Source organism: Colobus angolensis, unplaced genomic scaffold (assembly GCF_000951035.1).
Source record: "Colobus angolensis palliatus isolate OR3802 unplaced genomic scaffold, Cang.pa_1.0 Scaffold30, whole genome shotgun sequence".
In the NCBI taxonomy this organism is placed as follows: domain Eukaryota; kingdom Metazoa; phylum Chordata; class Mammalia; order Primates; family Cercopithecidae; genus Colobus; species Colobus angolensis.
In genome coordinates, this window is record NW_012116266.1 from 5842643 (window position 1) to 5861100 (window position 18458).

At 39.3% G+C, this 18458-nt stretch overlaps 1 protein-coding gene across 1 annotated transcript in view; it reads right to left on the reverse strand.

The window, feature by feature from the left end:
• Window positions 1-9269, reverse strand: part of NBEAL1 (neurobeachin-like 1) — a 206959-nt gene extending 197690 nt beyond the window's left edge. The window contains exons 1-2 of the mRNA XM_011949999.1: window positions 9172-9269; window positions 7712-7993 (exon numbers count right to left, since the gene is read on the reverse strand). Coding sequence (XP_011805389.1) covers window positions 7712-7762 — 51 coding nt within the window. The 5' untranslated portion in view covers window positions 7763-7993; window positions 9172-9269. The remainder of the gene's footprint in view (window positions 1-7711; window positions 7994-9171) is intronic.
• Between the last annotated feature and the right edge of the window lie 9189 nt (window positions 9270-18458).

Below are 18458 nucleotides of genomic sequence, written 5' to 3' on the forward strand. Positions count from 1 at the left end.
TTTTTTTCTTTTTTTTGAGACAGAGTCTTACTCTGTCACCCAGGCTGGACTAGAGTGGCATGATCCCAGCTCACTGTAGCCTCAAACTCCTGGGCTCAAGTGAATCTCCCACCTTGGCCTCCCAAAGAGCTAGGATTATAGGCATGAGCCACTGTACCCAGACAATATCCCTGTACTTTCTGAGGCAACCCAGTCACTCCTGGCTCCTCTCTCATTTAAACTTACAAACTCTTCTTCCTCTGTCACTTATTTATTTATTTATTTATTTAAATAACAGAGATGGGGTCTCACTGTTTTGCCCAGACTGGTCACAAAACTCTATATCTTCTTCTTAAATGATAATGTTCTTCAGGACTTCCTTTTACCTTCTTCTCTTATTATTCTCAATAACTCTCCAATAATTCCCAATATGACAACTCTCAAATCTTTATTTTCAGCACAGACCTCTCCTCTAAACTCCATATATTGAGTATTTCCACCTGAATGTCCCACAAACACGGAGAAGTCAGCATGCTTACTGGAAAACCTAGTGATCTTGTCTAGTTAACTTTGTGAATGGGAAGACCACATTTTTTTTGCCCAAAACAAACAAACAAAACACAGGAAATTATTTCAGACTCTTAACACATCTGCACATTATGCTCCAAACCTACACTTAAGTACTATCAATTCCACCTGCTTCCAGGGAAATTTAAAGTTTGATGCTAAAAAGGAAAGAATTTAAAAAGTTAATGCATCTTAACAACATTTTCATTTCAGGTCCACTGATAGAAACTATACATTTTTTGCTTTCATACCTAACTTCTGAAAACAAACATGTAAGTGGCTACTACTACTACTAGGCTGCTAATGATTTTGTTTTGTCTTCTTTAGAATCAAAGAACATTACCTTCCTTACACACAAAGCCATTATTAAGTCACAGAAAATCAAGAGCCATTTTCACATTTTGCACATACCAGAGACTTATTAAGTGTGGCTTAAATCATAAGGGTTGATGTGTATTGGTCCATCTTACTAAAAACTTATTTAGGATTATAACTAAAATTGCATTAATAAGTTACTAATTTTCTCATTAAATGAATATTCACTGATTCCATTTTTCCAAATCTATGTATAAAAGAAATACTTGCCTTTTAACTGAATAAAACACCTCTAAATTCTATTTTCTTTTTGAAGCAAAACTTTTATTCTGAAAAGGAAGTTTACTCTGAGCTCACTGCAAAACTATCTATTTCAGTCATATTCCAGATTTAGCAGGACAAAGGGCAAGAGCAGGAAATGGAGCATCATCAACATCCAAAATAAATTTGGTTTAGAGTAGGGAGGACCCTCAAATCATTATTCAAGACAAATAAGCACTATGCTTGGAAGCAAAAATAACTACAGATGTAAAATCAGTTAAGACATGCGTGAATACAGCTTCATTACTACTGATAAAATAGTAAGAGAATATTGCCCGCTATTATTATATTAATACAAGGGCAAATGGAAGTAATCCTGATACACATATGTCCACACTCACACATCTGCAAAATACTCATAAAGATTACATTTTTATCTCTCTTCCTCTTAAAATACATTTAAAGAAAATCTTTTTTCCAAAAAATTTTTACAGATATGTAAAATAGTTATGCTTTTCCATTTGACAGATGAGAAAACTGAGATACAAAGAAACTAGATTAACCTCTTTTAGGTCCTTAAGATCAAACACAGAACTGGGACTAAATATCACCTGTAATACTGTAGCTTCACAAAATTGTTCAGGGCAAATTCAATCTCAATAAAAGAAAATAAATTTTTTTAAAACCTAATGACAAAAATGAACCATGGATTTCAATCTACACTGCCACATTTCAAAATGCTGTGCTTTTGAGTCACTTTGTATCTTTTTACTCAGTTAAGGCATTTGATACTTTACACCAGACAGAACAAAAATAGCTTAATCTTATCTAAGACTTTGAGAGGCTCAGTTTCTTTCTTCTACATATTCTGGTGACCAACTAACTGCAGCACTCCCAAAACGCTAAATGTCTAATAGAAATACATCCTTTAGTCTGTTTAAGGGTTGCAGTTGAGATAGGGAATTTATGATACATGCCTTTTTCTTTTCTTTTTTTTTTTATTTTTGAGACGGAGTCTTCCTCTGTCACCCAGGCTAGAGTACAGTGGCGAGATCTCGGCGCACTGCAACTTCTACCTCCCAGGTTCAAGCGATTCTCCTGTCTCAGCCTCTCGAGTAGCTGGGATTACAGGTGCCTGCCACCGTGCCTGGCTAATTTTTGTATTTTTAGTAAAGACAGGGTTTCACCATTTTAGCCAGGTTGGTCTTGAACACCTGACCTCATGATCCACCCACCTTGGCCTCCCAAAGTGCTGGGATTACAGGCGTGAGCCACTGTGCCCAGCTGATACATGTCTTTTTCTACACACATACATGAATCCCAAAACACTGTATATAATAATATAGAAAGAAAAATTGTTCTCAGCACCATCTCTCTTACTGTATGCTAAGTGAATATCAAGAAATAGAGTGAATAACATAGTGCCTACAACAAATACATAAACTATTTTTTTTTTTTTGAAATGGGGTTTCACTCTGTCACCCAGGCTGGAGTGTAGTGGCACGATCTCGGCTCAATGCCATCTCCACTTCCCAGGCTCAAGCAAACCTCCCACCTCAGCCTCCTGAGTAGCTCGGACCACAGGCATGCATCATCATGCCTGGCTAATTTTTTGTAGTTTTGGTAGAGATGGGGTTTCATCAGGTTGGTCTCAAACTCCCAAGCTCAAGTGATCCACTTGCCTCAGCCTCCCAAAGTGCTGGAATTACAAGCATGAGCCACCACGTCTGCCCTGAAATCTTTCGACATTAAAAAAAATACTGGGCCGGGCACGGTGGCTCAGGTCTGTAATCCTAGCACTTTGGGAGGCTGAGGAGGGTGGATCACCTGAGGTCAGGAGTTCAAGACCAGCCTGGCCAACACGGTGAAACCCTGTCTCTACTAAAAACAAGAGTTCAAGACCAGCCTGGCCAACATGGTGAAACCCCATCACTACTAAAAATACAAAAATTTAGCAGGGCCTGGTGGCATGCGCCTGTAATCCCAGCTACTTGCGAGGCTGAGGCAGAAGAATAGCTTGAACCCAGGAGGTTGGAGGTTGTGGTGAGCCAAGATCAAGCCACTGCACTCCAGCATGGGCCACAGAGTAAGACTCCATCTCCAAAAAAAAAAAAAGAAAAGAAAAGAAAAGAAAAAAAAGTTAGTTAAGTACTAGTTAAGTACTATATTAAAGTATAGTTAAGTACTAGTATTAAAATACTTCTATACTTAAGAAAAAGACACTCAGACAAGAAGTAGTTAACTACTGAAGTAAAATCCAGATAACAAGATTAAACCTGTTCAAATTAATGTTTAACTTATAAGAGCTATAAGAAATGTGCTGTTAATCAAATCCTTGACCCTGGGTGGGGACAACCATTTGAAGGCAAGAAGAGTTCAGACTATACAATTTGGTTTTTTTCCTTTTCTTTTTTTGAGATGGAGTCTTACTCTGTTGCCCAGGCTGGAAGGCAGTGGCATAATCTCAGCTCACTGCAACCTCTGTCTCCTAAGTTCAAGCAGTTCTCCTGCCTCAGCCTCTCGAGTAGCTGGGATTACAGGTGCATGCCACCATCCCCGGCTAATTTTTGTATTTTTAGTAGAGATGGGGTCTCACCATGCTGGCCAGGATGGTCTCAAACTCCTGATCTCAAATGATCCATCCACCTCAGCCTTCCAAAGTGCTGAGATTACAGGCATGAGCCACTGCGCCCTGATTCAGACAACTTGAATTAATAGTCTTATACACTGGTGAAAGAATCTTTAGACAGCAGGAATGTTGGGTGATTAGAAATCATCCTGCTTGTATTATGTAATAACTACATAAGGTTTACAAAGTAACCTATTAGGAAAAAGACACATGTTTCTAACAATGCAATTAAAGCCTATTCCTAGAAGGAGAAAGTAAAAAGTTAGACCTGAAAAGTCTGGTAACAAACCAAATTGCACAACACAAAGAAATAGTAAGTATGTGAGATGACAGATATGTTAATTAGCCTGACTGGATGATTCCACAATGTGTGCATGTATCAAAACATTACATTGTACTCCATAAATACATATAATTTTCATCAATTAAAAATAAAATCAAATAAATTGCCAAGTTTTATACTCAAATTCTTTCAAACATTGGGACTCCATCTGCTAAAAACTGAAACTAGTAATTTATTTTAATTCTACTTAAAGGACTTTAGTCACTAGTATTTAGGCTTACAACTGAACCCAGGCAGAAGACATATATATTCCATTAGCATTCTTTCAGCATTGCTATGACCAAGGAGTATTACCCAAGGGTTATTTCTGAGGTAATACTACCTACTAGACCTACTGAACTTTTGTAATGTTCAGGGGCAACTTTTAAAACATGACATAGAAACGCTGTGATGGTAGGTACCTTAATATTGACCTATTGTTAATACACTGTGGAATATCTGGGCCAAGGTTAGCACTGTGGCAAACATGGAGGTCTTAACCTTACTGCCCAGAAGCAGTCCTTCAAAAATCTTCCAAGGTGACTTCTTTAATCAGGTATGTATACAATGTTTTCTGTAGACATCAAACCAGTCAGGGCAACAAAACAGCAGACACTTTAATAATTAAAAATGAACTTTATATCCTAGAAAAACAATTGATCATCTTGGGAGGATGCTAGTAAATTAACTCATTGTGAAAACTGACAAAGAGAATCAAACATATATGCTGCCTGCCTTCCCTTTAAGGAACTGTAATCAAATGCTGAGACAGTTCTCAATATAAATTACATAGTTTTGCAAAATCCTAATAAAATAACACATACAGGCAAAAATCACAGTTGGCCACTACACTAATAAATTACTCTAGCCCTCCACACCCAAAACAGAACCCAAATCAATCAAGCCCCTGTTCGGTCAGTTTTCAGATACTAGAAGAGAGGAACAATTAAATAAAATCAAGGGAATTCAATGAGTAAAACATTCAAACTGTAGAAAACTCTGAAGTCAAAATCTGGTTTCCTCAACATATAAATAACAAAGAATAAAAGTATGGTGAAGGGGAGCCTACAGATGAAAATGTTTAGCAGATATTTTCAACAAAATACATGTGTAGTTTGTTTTAAATATTGAGCCAAACAGTGGGAAAATATGAATATTAAGACACTAGTAGGAAAGTTGGAACACTGATCACATATTTGATAATTTTAAAAATTGTGATTGTTTTTAAGAGGAGTTATACATATTTAAATATTTATAGATAAGGTCATAAATTGGGATTTGCTTTAAAATAATTAGGAGATAGGGCAAATTGACAGTTACACATAAACTGTGACTGAATATGAGCTGGTAATAGTCAAAATTGGGTGATAGACACAGAAGAGTTCACTATAACGTCTTCTCTACTTGGTGCATGCTTGAAAAATTCCACAATAAAAGTTTTAAAAACAAAGAACTAGAAAGTTCTGCATAACAATCTACAGAGTAAGAACAACAACAACAAAAAAACTGCTTGTCCTTCAGAGGTCAAAACAAACAAAAATCTGAATAGAGAGTTAGATAAGCATTCTTCCTGTATATACATACACGCACATACGCTTACCCAACAAATGAGAGAAACTGAGACCCAAAGAGGTAAGACTTGTTCAAGGTTACAAAACAAAGCAGCAGCAGAGCCAAAACTAAACTACAATTTCAAGCCCACAAAGAGGTCTAAGCAGCTTTTGAAACTAAGTGGTAGAAAATATTTTCATAAGAAGATCTGAGACCTCAAGTGGTCTGAAAGCTCATTAAAAGTGTAGAAAAAAGCCTTAAAAGTTTGTCAGGTGGGAAAAAAAGTCAGCTGGTTTGAGAGGCTAAATGCTAGAGTGGGAATAATAAGGCAAAAAGTATAGAGAACAACTGGGTACAGTATTTGGTAGTCATCTTCACTAGAAAGAAAATTTAAATCTATGAAGTATATTTGGTAGCTACCTGATTCAAGGTGTCTGCAGAAGAGAATGTTGTCTACCTTACAAAAAGCTTATTCATGAACCGGTAAAATATAAAATCATATTTTTAAATAAATACTCTTCAAAAACAAGTGAAAAAATTTTAAGTCTTATTAAGCACACAAATTATTTAAATCTTAAACCTAAAAATGAGATTTATATTCCTGTCCAAGAAGAGATAGGCTTCAAAATCTGACAGTGAAGGGCCTTCATTATTGAAGACTAACATTTCAAAAGAGAAGGAATGCACATTTATATTAAAAGTCATTAAGAAAAATAAAATTCCGTGTATGCCAATGAACTATCCTGTTTAATAACCTTTAATATTAAATTTAATAGTAAATCTACCTAAAAAGAATATAACCTATTAATGAGACACGTAACCTCATTCACCAATGTCATTTTGAAAACAGCAAAACCTAGTAAATTTGATATATTTTTAAATAAATCATTTTCAAACTACTGGGTATTCATACTAAAAATTAATTTTAATTTTTGGTTAATGTGTTAGTGACTATTTTCAAAAGTGTCTGGTGAATTGGATTCCTTTTTTATTGGAAGCATCTATTTTTAAAAAGACATTTCTGGTATCAAATTACACAAGACTAAAAACTATTTTAAAAATTCATATTAAGCATTTCAAAGTATATGTCCTTTAGTGATTATAATATATATCAAACCAGGAGGTCAAAGAAAATTCCAGTGTAATCTCTAAATTTAATATGACAGATAAATGAGACCACTGTTAAATAATAATCTGCCTTTTAAGGAGCATGAAAGGATAATGCAGCAACAGAAGCTGTGACTTGAGAACTTCACCACAGAGACTTAAATTAACTCAAATAGTACATTATGGGTGTTTATCTGACCCTTGCCAGTATCTTCAAAGCAATAATGTACTTCCCTCACTTCAAAAACATGTTTTTAAGGAGTACTCTTCTCAATAACCTAAAATCAAAGCTATCAAGTAAAAATTCACATAAAGACAAGGAGAGGAAAGAACATTATTTCTGAGTGACAAAAATACTAAGGAGTAAAAATGGATAAAGTATGCACTTGAGTCAGGTAGTACTGTGTTTCTCTGCTACTCACTACTCCTGTAACCCTTGCATCAGTTTTCCCATCTGTAAAGGGGATGATCACAATATTCACCTCATAGTATTGTGGTGAGAGGAAATGAGACAATGCTCAAAGAGTGCTAACTTAGTGGCAGTCACACAGTATGCAGTTCAATCCATAACCTTGTGATGCAATTTCAAAGATTCATTCCAAGAAAAATGCTTAACGCCCTTCTCATAAAAATGTCTCTATCCTACACTCACTTGTGGGAGAAAATGAAAAGCACAAACAAAAATAAAAATATTTTATTTTTCTCTTAAGGGCATAATTTTACTTATATAATTTTAGGATCATTTGGGGATAAGTATCAAATAAAAGCCACACCCTACAGTTTTTAACAGTATGCCAATATTGTATGTGTGTTCAAACCTGAAAAAGAGGAAAACAGAAAATCCTTTAAGTGCTTTTAAGTTTGGGGTTATTCATATGACTAAATACACTATTATCTGTTAAAGAAAGGGTTAATACTGCCAGTCACAAATTTTATAATAAAGTATTTTAAAACATAATAATAAAAAGGAAAGCAATTACCTTTGTACAATAAAGCATCCAAAGTTCAAAGAGCCTCTCTCTGGATGCCATTCTGGCTTTTCACTCTGGCACTTTAAGTTTTCCTTTAAAAAATTATGTTCAAGACTACAGCATGTTCATTTTATTTTCCAAGTTTTTCAGCCGTTACAGTAAAGCTCATAGCAGTAAGGAAAGCAAAAAGAAGTGAAACAAATGGACTGTCCTCTGGTTAAAAACAAAAAGGCAATTTCAGCAGTCACTCCAACATATCTTCATCGGTGGTAGTTGGGCAATTAAATAAATCTGTGAAAGAGAAAAACATCCACAGGTTAGAAAAAGAGGCCATATTAAAAAATCTAGACTTATCAGAAACGAAAGATGTATCTTCTTCACTTTCCACAAACAACCCGCTATACTTTCACATGGACTTATTAGATTTCATAGAAACTTGTGTTTCAGGAAGACATTACAGCTAACACAGTATGTCACATCATAGAATCCTCTAGGGCAGACAGACTCCTAGAGATGGGTACATGTTCATAACCAAAAATGCATCCAGTGAGAATAAGGAACAAGACTTCCTTCCCACTCATACCTTTTCTACAGACACAAGGAAAAGGTCCACATCTCAGACATTTCAAATACATCAAAGCTCTTAGAATGTTCTTGTTCTGGTCTCCTCTTCAAAGTTGTTGGGGCCAGGCGCGGTGGCTCACGCCTCTAATCCCAGCACGTTGGGAGGCCCAAGTGCGTGGATCACCTGAGGTCAGGAGTTCGAGACCAGCCTGGCCAACATAGTGAAACCCTGTCTCTACTAAAGAAATACAAAAAATCAGCCGGGCGTGGTGACAGGCACCTGTAATCCCAGCTACTCAGCAGACTGAGGCAGGAGAACTGCTTGAAACCGGGAGGCAGAGATTGCAGTGAGCCGAGATCGCGCCACTGCACTCCAGTTTGGGCGACAGAGCAAGACTCCGTCTCGGGGCGAGGGAAAAAAAAAAAAAGTTGTTGGGACTGTTTGCTGTGTTGCAGGGCAGGGCGTGGGGGCGGGGGAGGAATTCCCAGTTCGTTTGTTCTAACAATCCTCGGAGAGTGGAAGTCCACCCGCCCACCTGACCTCTCCACCTCTCCATCCAAGAGAAGTGGGCACGCACGCACCGGAGAGGAACTTCCCGAAGAAGCGTCCAGGTGTTTGGGGGAATCTTTAAATTTCCTCCTCACATCCCAGACAACCCAAACAGAGGCAAACTTAAGGTGTGCCAAGCTGCCAAGAGAAGCTCTAGAACTGAGGAACGCGGACTCGGCGTCTCCCGACCGCGATCCCAGCCTGCACTACAGTATCGAAACACGCCCGGACAGCCTAGCCCACTCACAGCCGCCCCTCACTCTGCAGACCCTTCACCACCAAGCACCGGGGCCCTCCCATTTCTCGCCATGCCGCCCCCTCTTCCCAACGGCCCGCTCCCCATCACCGCGCTCACATTGGGTGCCGCGCCGCAGCCCAGCCGCCGTCTAACTGCTTCCCTCTCCCTCTTCCCAAGGCGAAGCCCCGTGTCACCCCGCAGCCAGGCAAGCGGGCGGGCAGGACATGGGGGCGGGGCGCGAGGCCGGGAGGAGCCGGGGGCGGGGCTGCCCCCTCGGCTAATCATTTCGGCCGCTGAGGATTTACCCAGCCCTCGGGCGGCAGCTGTTCAATGGTCGCGTAGGCTGGGGATGGGCGGGGTGACATGAAGCCCCGCCCCAGCATACCTGCGCAGCCGCAGTCGACAGGCTCTGGCTGCCCATCCCTTGGCGGGCGCCGGCCGCTGCCCTGGAGCCAGCCTTCCCTCAGCTGGACTAGGAGGAGGGCTGACGTACTGACGTCTACGCCCGCCCCGCTTTTCGCTGATGGCGTCATTTCCGTCAGTCATCTGAGGGCGTGAGGCCCTACTGTGTTAAAGGGGATTTTGTTTTGACTTATTTGTAGAACCGAGATTGGTCCTGGGAATTTACAGTAATGTAAAAAGACAAAACACACACACACCCCCCAAGAAAAATATCCTTTTCCTTTTGTGCCTGCTTTCGTCGTCACCGAGTGTCATATCCAAAGGGCTTATTTTACCACCACTAAAGACTTAGAAAGGGTTTTGCTTTTTCAAAAAAGAAGCAAAAGGCGTTTACTAGCTATAGACAACTTTCAGAGAGATTTTGTTTTGTATAAGGAAGGAAAAACGCGTAAGATAACTCACCTTTGTTAAACCTAAACATTTCCATAACTTTTTATTGTGAAAGATTTTAAGTATATTCGAAAGTAAACTAGTATTGTGGTATAATTCTTGGTTTGCCGTCACCCAGCTTAAAAAATGATCAACTAATGTCCCATCTTGTTTCATTTGTAACAAAGATCCACAAATTGCCTGTGAAGAGCCAGAGAGTAGACGAGGCGCGGTGGCTATCGCCTGTAATCCCAGAATTTTGGGAGGTCGAGGCCGGTGAATCCCTTGAACTCAGGAGATCAGCTTGGGCAACAGAATGAGACCCTGTCTCTGCAAAAGAAATTTTAATTAGCTTGGGGTGGTGGTGCACGCCTGTAGTTCCAGCTACTTAGAAACTAAGGTGGGAGAATCGCTTGAGCCTGGGAGTCAAGGCTGCAATGAGCTCCGATGGCGCCACTATACTCCAGCCTGGGCGACAGAGCGACATACTGTCTCAAAAAATAAAAATAAAATTAAAAGAGCCAGACAGTAAATATTATAGGCTTTGCAGCCCATTCTGGTTGCAACTTGCTTAACGAAAATCAAAAGAACAATATTTTACTATATGTGAAAATTAGACGAAATTCAAATTCAAGTTTCAGTGTCCTAAAATTTTATTGGAACACAACCATGCCCATTCCTTTAGTATCGTCTATAGCTGCTTTCACTCTACCATGGCAGAATTGAGAGTAGTTGCTTGCAAATTACGCCTTCAATTTTTTATCCTGAAATTACATTTTACATTCAGCACTTCTTGGTTGTCCATTAGGCATGTGAAATTTATATATCAAAACTTTGGGGGGAAAATATACTCTTCCTATGGGATTCCCTATTTTAGTGCTTTGCAACTCCATTCTTGCACAAGAACCTAGGAAGTGTGCTTGCCACCTTCCTCATGTACTTCACATCCAATCTAATCTTTTCAGCTATATCTCCAAAATATATCTACCCATCTCTCCACACTTTCTTCCTTAAATGGATGGTGGTAACTATTTAAAATAGTAGTAGTAACCACTATCTTTCTTTTCCTTTTTTTTTTTTAAATTAGAGGCAGGGGCTTCGTATGTTGCCCAGGCTGATCTCGAACTCCTGAGTTCAAGAGAGCCTCCTGCCTCGGCCTTCTGAAGTGCTGGGACTCCAGGTGTGAGCCATTACACCAGGTCATGGCTACTGTCTTTAAAATGGTTTAAATCTACAAAATATTTTCTAGCTTATTGTAATAGCCTTCCAACGTGTTTCCCTGACTCTGCCCATGACTCTACCCCCAATCTATGGATTATTCTCAACACAGCAAACAGAGCGATCTTTTAACATGGAAGTAAGGTGTCACCTCTCTGCTAAAAAGCTTCCAATGGCTTCCCATCCCACTTTAAAAGGCCTGCAAGGACCTACTTCATTTTCCTCCAACATTTTCCTCTCTGACTTCTCCAAGTATTCTGGCCTTTCTTACCTTACTTGAGACACGACTTCTTTGCTGCTTTTCAAAGGCACAAAGCACACTCCAGCCTTAGGGATTTTCACATGCTATCCCTTCTACCTGGGTGTCTCTTTCCCCAGATATCTGCACAAAATCTATTTCTTTTTTGAGACGGAGTCTCGCTCTGCCACCCAGGCTGGAGTGCAGTGGCATGATCTCGGCTCACTGCAGCCTCCACCTCCCAGGTTCAAGCAATTCTCCTGCTTCAACTTCCCGAGTAGCTGGGATTACAGGTGCCCACCATCACACCTAGCTAATTTTTGTATTTTTAGTAGAGATGGGATTTCACCATGTTGGCCAGGCTGGTCTCAAACTCCTGACCTCAGGTGATCCATCTGCCTCAGCCTCCCAAAGCGCTGGGATTACAGACATGAGCCACTGCGCCTGGGCTGCACAAAATCTTTAAGAACCACCTTATCCAGGCTGGGTGCAGTGGTGCACACCTGTAATCCCAGCACTTTGGGAGGCTGAGGCCGGATTGCTTGAGGCCAGGAGTTCGAGATCAGACTGAGCACACCAGTGAGACCCCCCCCCCTTTTTTAAAAAAAAATAAGAAAAAAATTAGCCCAGTGTGGTGGTACTTGCCTATAGCCCTACCTACTTGGGAGGCTGAGGTGGGAGGATCACTTGAGACTAGTTCAAGGCTGCAGTGAGCTATGATCATGTCACTGCACTGCAGCCTGGGGAAAAGAGCAAGACCCTGTCTCTAAAAAAGTGAACTAAAATGAAAATAATCACCTTATCCGTGAAACTTTCCTTGACCCTTCTTGCCAAAATAGCAACCTCTCTTCCTTCTTACTCTCTTTTTCACTGTAGCACTTATCAGCTGATATTAATATATCATTTGTTTGTCCAGTGTGTGTTTCCCCTAATAAAATGTATGCACCAAGAAAACGGGGACTTTGTTCACTGCTATATCTTCAGGTTCTTGAACAGTTCTGGAACACGCAGTAGGAACTCAATAAATATTTCCAGACTAATATGAATGAAAGAAATTAGCTTTTTCACCATATGCCTCTATATCCCCAATCCATCCAGTTTTTCTATAAACTGTTAATTTACAGCATGTTGGACTCTTCAAAAGACTACCACTATAAAACATAATCAATTTGTAAACTAGAGCAAAAAATGTCTTATCTATAAACAAAAGTTGATAATATTGTACAACTTGCTTCTCAAACTTTCACGTGCATACTAATAACCTGAGGATCTTGTTAAAATGCTGATTTTGGTTCAGTAGGGCTGGGATTCAGTGGGTCAGCAGTCTATCAAGCTCCCAAGTGATGCCAGTACTGCTAATTCACAACCACACTTTGAAAGTTTCCTACAGTTAATACAGAATGCATTTGGTTTGTTTTGGAGGCAGTACTGATAGATTTGCATGGATTCATCCATCTATTATCATTTTCTTCCCCTTGCATCTGATTGGTGACACAGATTTGAAGAGGTATAATCTGTGGCTGTGACACAAAACCAAACCAATTGCTACATATAGGCATTGAATCTCCAAGCATGATATTATTGCAGTTACAGCTAGAAAGAGAGAAATACATTGTCTAAGATGCCACATGACAGTCCCTACCGGGGCTCAAACGATAGCAGTATTTTGCTTTGGTATCTATCATAGAGGCAGTCCTCAGCTTTGCCAGCAAATAGGAAGACTCCAGAGGACTGACCCTCAATAAACACACAAAAAACTAAAACATGTAACCTGTGTGTCCCTTCTTTCTGTCTCATAGGAGGTCTCAAGCTATGCATTGACAAGGAGAAACTCAGGAAACTTGCCCATATTGTCTCTAGGAGTCTACTAGTTGATTCTCTTTTCCGTATGATAATTCAACTAAGGCTGGTACCCATCAAACTTCTGTGAACCAGGATTATCACAGTTTAATATCTTCTTTCCCTTTTCCCTTAGACAAAATACCCAATGGATATTAGTAGAGCATTAAGTAGCTCTTTTTCTGAAGGGTGCAAGTGTTCCCTAAAGCTACAGAGAGTAAGGGGAGATGAGGAGTTATGCTTTTGATGAGGAGTTATGCTAATTCTTTCCTTTGTACCACATACAAGGCAATAATTACAACACCTCACTGCGTGGGTTTAAGTAAGCTGTCCCTCCTGGACAATCGCTAGTTTCTTAGTTCTCAGTTCTCCTGTGTCTCTTCCCCAAAGTCCTGTCTTTAAGCCATTCCCCTCTATAGTATCCCCATTATACTCACAGAATAAGAAAGGGTGGATCCCAGCCCTTTCTTGAGCCTGGCAAATTCTGCTGCATTTAGGTAACATTTAGGTGTCAGCTAGATGCCAACATTCTTCCTCTGTTGAGGCTTCTGATGGCTCCCAGGAGTGGGGATAAGCTTTGGTTTCATGAGTGAGCCCCTTAACAACATTGAGATGTTTCTCTACCAATGAAATTGGTACAGCTACTTTTTCTCCTAATGTACCTTAAGATAAACACATTTACTACCTTAAGAACATTTTCTTTCATAAGACTATATGACCCAGCAGCTTCTAAAATTGCCTGTCCTTTTATGTTAAAAGTATATATCTGGTCTGATTTTCATGAAAAAGGCCTCCATGTTAATTTAAATGGTCTTGCATTCAAATAGCGTCTCAGTTTATGTCAGAGCTATGAGTTTCAGTTCATCTCACCAGATACAACCTTAGAATGCCACTAAATTTATTAACAATGAAAAAATATACATGCCAGCTGGGCATGGTGGTTTATGCCTGTAATTCCAGCACTTTGGAAGGCCGAGGCAGGTGGATCACTTGAGGACAGGAGTTCAAGACCAGCTTTATCAACATGGCGAAACTCCATCTCTACTAAAAATACAAAAGTTAGCCGGGCATGGTGGTGCATGCCTGTAATAGCCAGCTACTCGGGAGGCTAAGGCATGAGAAATGCTTGAACCCAGAAGGCAGAGGTTGCAGTGAGTTAAGAACTTGCCACTGCACTCCAGCCTGGTGACACAGCAAGATTCTTTTAAACAAAAACAAAAACAAAAAAAACCTGGCAAGGCAATTGAACTATTCATATCTCTTGGTCAGGGCATTATCTCCCCATAGAAAAAAATGTGTAAGGAAGTAAATTATATTCTCAGGGTTGCTTTTTCATCATGAGTCAAGTAAAACTAATTGGATTAATGTGAAGGTAGTATCATCTTTTATAACAGCCTGCATGCAGCCATTTCCACTATGTACAACATGCCAATCGAAGCAGATACTTGGTTTGGTTGTGCTAGATATAGTGTTTTCCCTTGGGCAGATCTGGAGACATATGGTCAAGTTTTTGTTCTTTGACATTCCTTTCCTAAATCCCGTTGAAGCTCTCTCTCTTCTATCCACACTTTTTTAGTTAGCCTGTCTATATGCATTCAGATTTTCTGATCTTTTCTTAAAAACACCTTTGGTTTTGTTGATTATCTTTATTAATTTCCTATTTCAATTTCATTTATTTCTGCTCTAATTTTTGTTATTTCTTTTCTTCTGCTTACTTTGGATTCAATTTGCTCTTCTATTTCTAGTTTCCTACAGTAAAAGCTTACTGACTTTAGATCGTTTTTTTTTTCCTAATATTCAATGCTACAAAATTCCCTCTGTTTTGGCTACATCCCTCGAATTTTCATCAGTTGTATTTTCATTTATTTTAAAATATATTAAAATTTCTCTTGAGGTTTCTTATTTGACCCATGTATTATTTAAAAGTGTGTTGTGTCAGCTGGATGCAGTGGCTCACAGCTGTAATCCCAGCACTTTGGGAGGCTGAGGCGGGCAGATCACGAGGTCAGAAGTTTGAGACCAGTCTGGCCGACATAGTGAAACCCTGTATGTACTAAAAATACAAAAAGTTAGCCAGTGTGGTTGTGTGCGCCTGTAATCCCAGCTACTCGGGAGGCTGAGGCAGGAGACTCTTGTGAACCCGGGAGGTAGAGGTTGCAGTGAGCTGAGTTCGCACCATTACACTCTAACCCAGGTGACAGTGAGAGACTCCATCTAAAAAAATAAAAAAAATAAAATAAAATAAAAGTGTGTTGTGTAATCTCCCAAGTATTTTGGGATTTTCAAGCTATCTTTCTGTTATGGATTTTTAGCTTAATTCTATTGAAGTCTGAGAGCAGACATTATATGATATGTATTCTTCTAAATTTGTTAAGATATGTATTATGGGCTGGGCGCGGGCTCACGCCTGTAATTCCAGCATTTTGGGAGGCCGAGGCAGGTGGATCACCTGATGTCAGGAGTTCGAGACCAGCCTGGCCAACATGGTGAAACCCCATCTGTACTAAAAATACAAAAAATTAGCTGGGCATGGTGGCAGGTGCCTGTAATCCCAGCTACTCGGAGGCTAAGGCAGGAGAATCACTTAAACGCGGCAGGTGAATGTTGCAATGAGCCGAGGTCGCATGCCATTGCACTACAGCCTGGGCAAGAAGAACAAAATTCTTGCCTTAAAAAAAAAAAAAAGATGTGTATTATGGCCCACAATGTGGTCTAGCTTGGTGAATAGTCCTTGTGAGCTTGAGAAGAATGTGTATTCTGCTGTTATTGGATAAGTAGTTGACAGATGTTGATGTTACTGTTCAGTTCAGCTCTGTCCTTATGTCTGCTTGATGGATCTCTCTGTTTATATAATAAGGGGTACTTAAGTCTCCAACTATAATAGTGGATTCATCTATTTCTCCTTGGAGTTCTATCAGTTTTTGCCTGACATATTTTGGTACTCTGTTGTTAGGGAAATAGGGAAATATGTGTTAAGGATTGTTATGTCTTTTTGGAGAAATGACCCCTTTATCATTATGTAATGGTCCTCTTTATCACTGATAACTTTCCTTGTTCTGAAGTCTGCTTTACTTCCTCTTTCTTTTGACTAGTATTAACGTGGTATGTTTTTCTTTACCCATTTACTTTTGATCTATATGTGTTTTTATATTTAAAGTGGGTTTCTTGTAGATAATATATAATTGGGTCTTGTTTTTTGATCCACTGTGTCTTTTAAATGACATATTTAGACCATTAACATATAAAGTGGTTATTGACATAGTAGGATTAATATATACCATATTCATTACTGTTTTCTATACATTGTACTTATTATTTGTTCCTATTTTTGTCTTTCACTCTTTTTCTGCCTTTTACATATATATATATTTGAGACATGGTCTTTGTTGCCTAGGCTGGAGTGCAGTGGCATGATCATGGCTCATTGCAGCCTCAAACTCCTTGGCTTGAGTGATCCACCCACCTCCACTTCCCAGGTAGTTGGCGCTACAGGCACACTCCACCATGCCCAGTTATCTTTTGTATATTTTGTAGATACAGGGTCTTGCTGTGTTGCTCAGGCTGGTCCTGAACTCCTGGATTCAAGTGACCCTCCCACCTTGGCCTTCCAAAGTGGTGGGATTATAGGCGTGAGCCATGGCACTCGGTCAGTGCCTTTTAAAATGTTAATTATTTAATATGATTCCATTTCCTCTACTTTTGTAGCATATCATTTTTTTTTTTTTTTTTTTTGAGATGGAGTCTCGCTCTGTCGCCCAGGCTGGAGTGCAGAGGCACGATCTTGGCTCACTGCAACCTCTGCCTCCCAGGTTCAAGCAATTCTCCTGTCTCAGCCTCCCAGGTAGCTGAGATTACAGGCGCCCACCACCATGCCTGGCTAATTTTTGTATTTTTAGTAGAGATGGGGTTTCACCTTGTTGGCCAGACTGGTCTGGAACTCCTGACCTCAGGTAATCCACCCACCTTGGCCTCCCAAAGTGCTGGGATTACAGGTGTGAGCCACTGCGCCTGGTCCAGTTTTACTTTTTATTTTTTTTAACCTTATTTAGTGGTTGACCTAGAGTTTGCAGTATACATTTACAACCAGCCCAAGTTCACTTTCCAATAGCACTATACCAATTCAGATACTGCAAGAACCTTACAACAAAACATTCCTAATTCCTCTCTCCTGTCCCTTATGTCATTTCTGCCATTCACTTACACATAAGCAATTGTGTGTATATACACACACACACAATTACATTGTTGCCTAGTATTATTTTGAACAAACTTGTCTGTTAGATTAACTGAGAATAAGAAAAAATAAGTTTATATTTTATATTCACTTATTATTTCTCTGATGCTCTTCATTTATTTATGCAGAGTTTCTGACCTATGTGCCATTTTCCTTCTCTCTCAAGAAGTTCTTTTAGTCATTTCTTATAAGGAACGTTTGTTGGCAACAAATTCCCTCAAACATTGTTCATCTGAGAAAGTCTTTTGTCTTTCACTTTTATATAATAATCTTACGGGATACAGAATTCTAGGCTGCTGTTTTTTTTTTTTCTCTCAATATGTTAAATGTTTCACTCCACTCTCTTCTTGATTGCATGTTCTGATGAGAAGTTGGATATAATCCTTATCTTGCTTCTACACAGAAAACTGTTTTCCTCTGGCTTCCTTCAGGATTTTCTCTTTATCTTTGATTTTCTGTAATTTGAAAATGATAGCCTAGGTGTAGTTTTTTTTAATCACTTATCCTGCTTGGTGTTCTCTGTGCTTTCTGGATCTCTGGTTTGGTGTCTGTTGCCAATTGGGGGAGATTCTCTGTCACGATTGCTTGAAATATGTTGCGCTTCCTTTCTTTTTTTTCTTCTGGTATTCCTATCACACACATTTATACCTTTTGTAGTTATTCCACAGTTCTTGGATGTTCTGAATCATTTTATTCAGTCTTTTTTCTCTTTTCCATTTGGGAAGTTTCTATTGACATATTCTCAAACTCAGAAATGTTTTCTTAGCCATGTCCAGTTTACTAATGAGCTCATCTTCATTCAGTCTACTAAGGAGGATTCTTCATTTCTGTTAGAGTGTTTTTGATCTGTAGCATTTAAAAAATTTTTAGAATTCACATCTCTGTTTACATTGCCCATCCATTTTTGCATGCTCTCTGCTTTATCCATTAGAGCCCTTAGCATATTAATCATAGCTGTTTTAAATTCTCATGCCTGGCATACATGAATCTGGTTCTCATCTTTGCCTTATGTCTTCAGGTTGTTTTTTGCCTTTTAGGATGCTT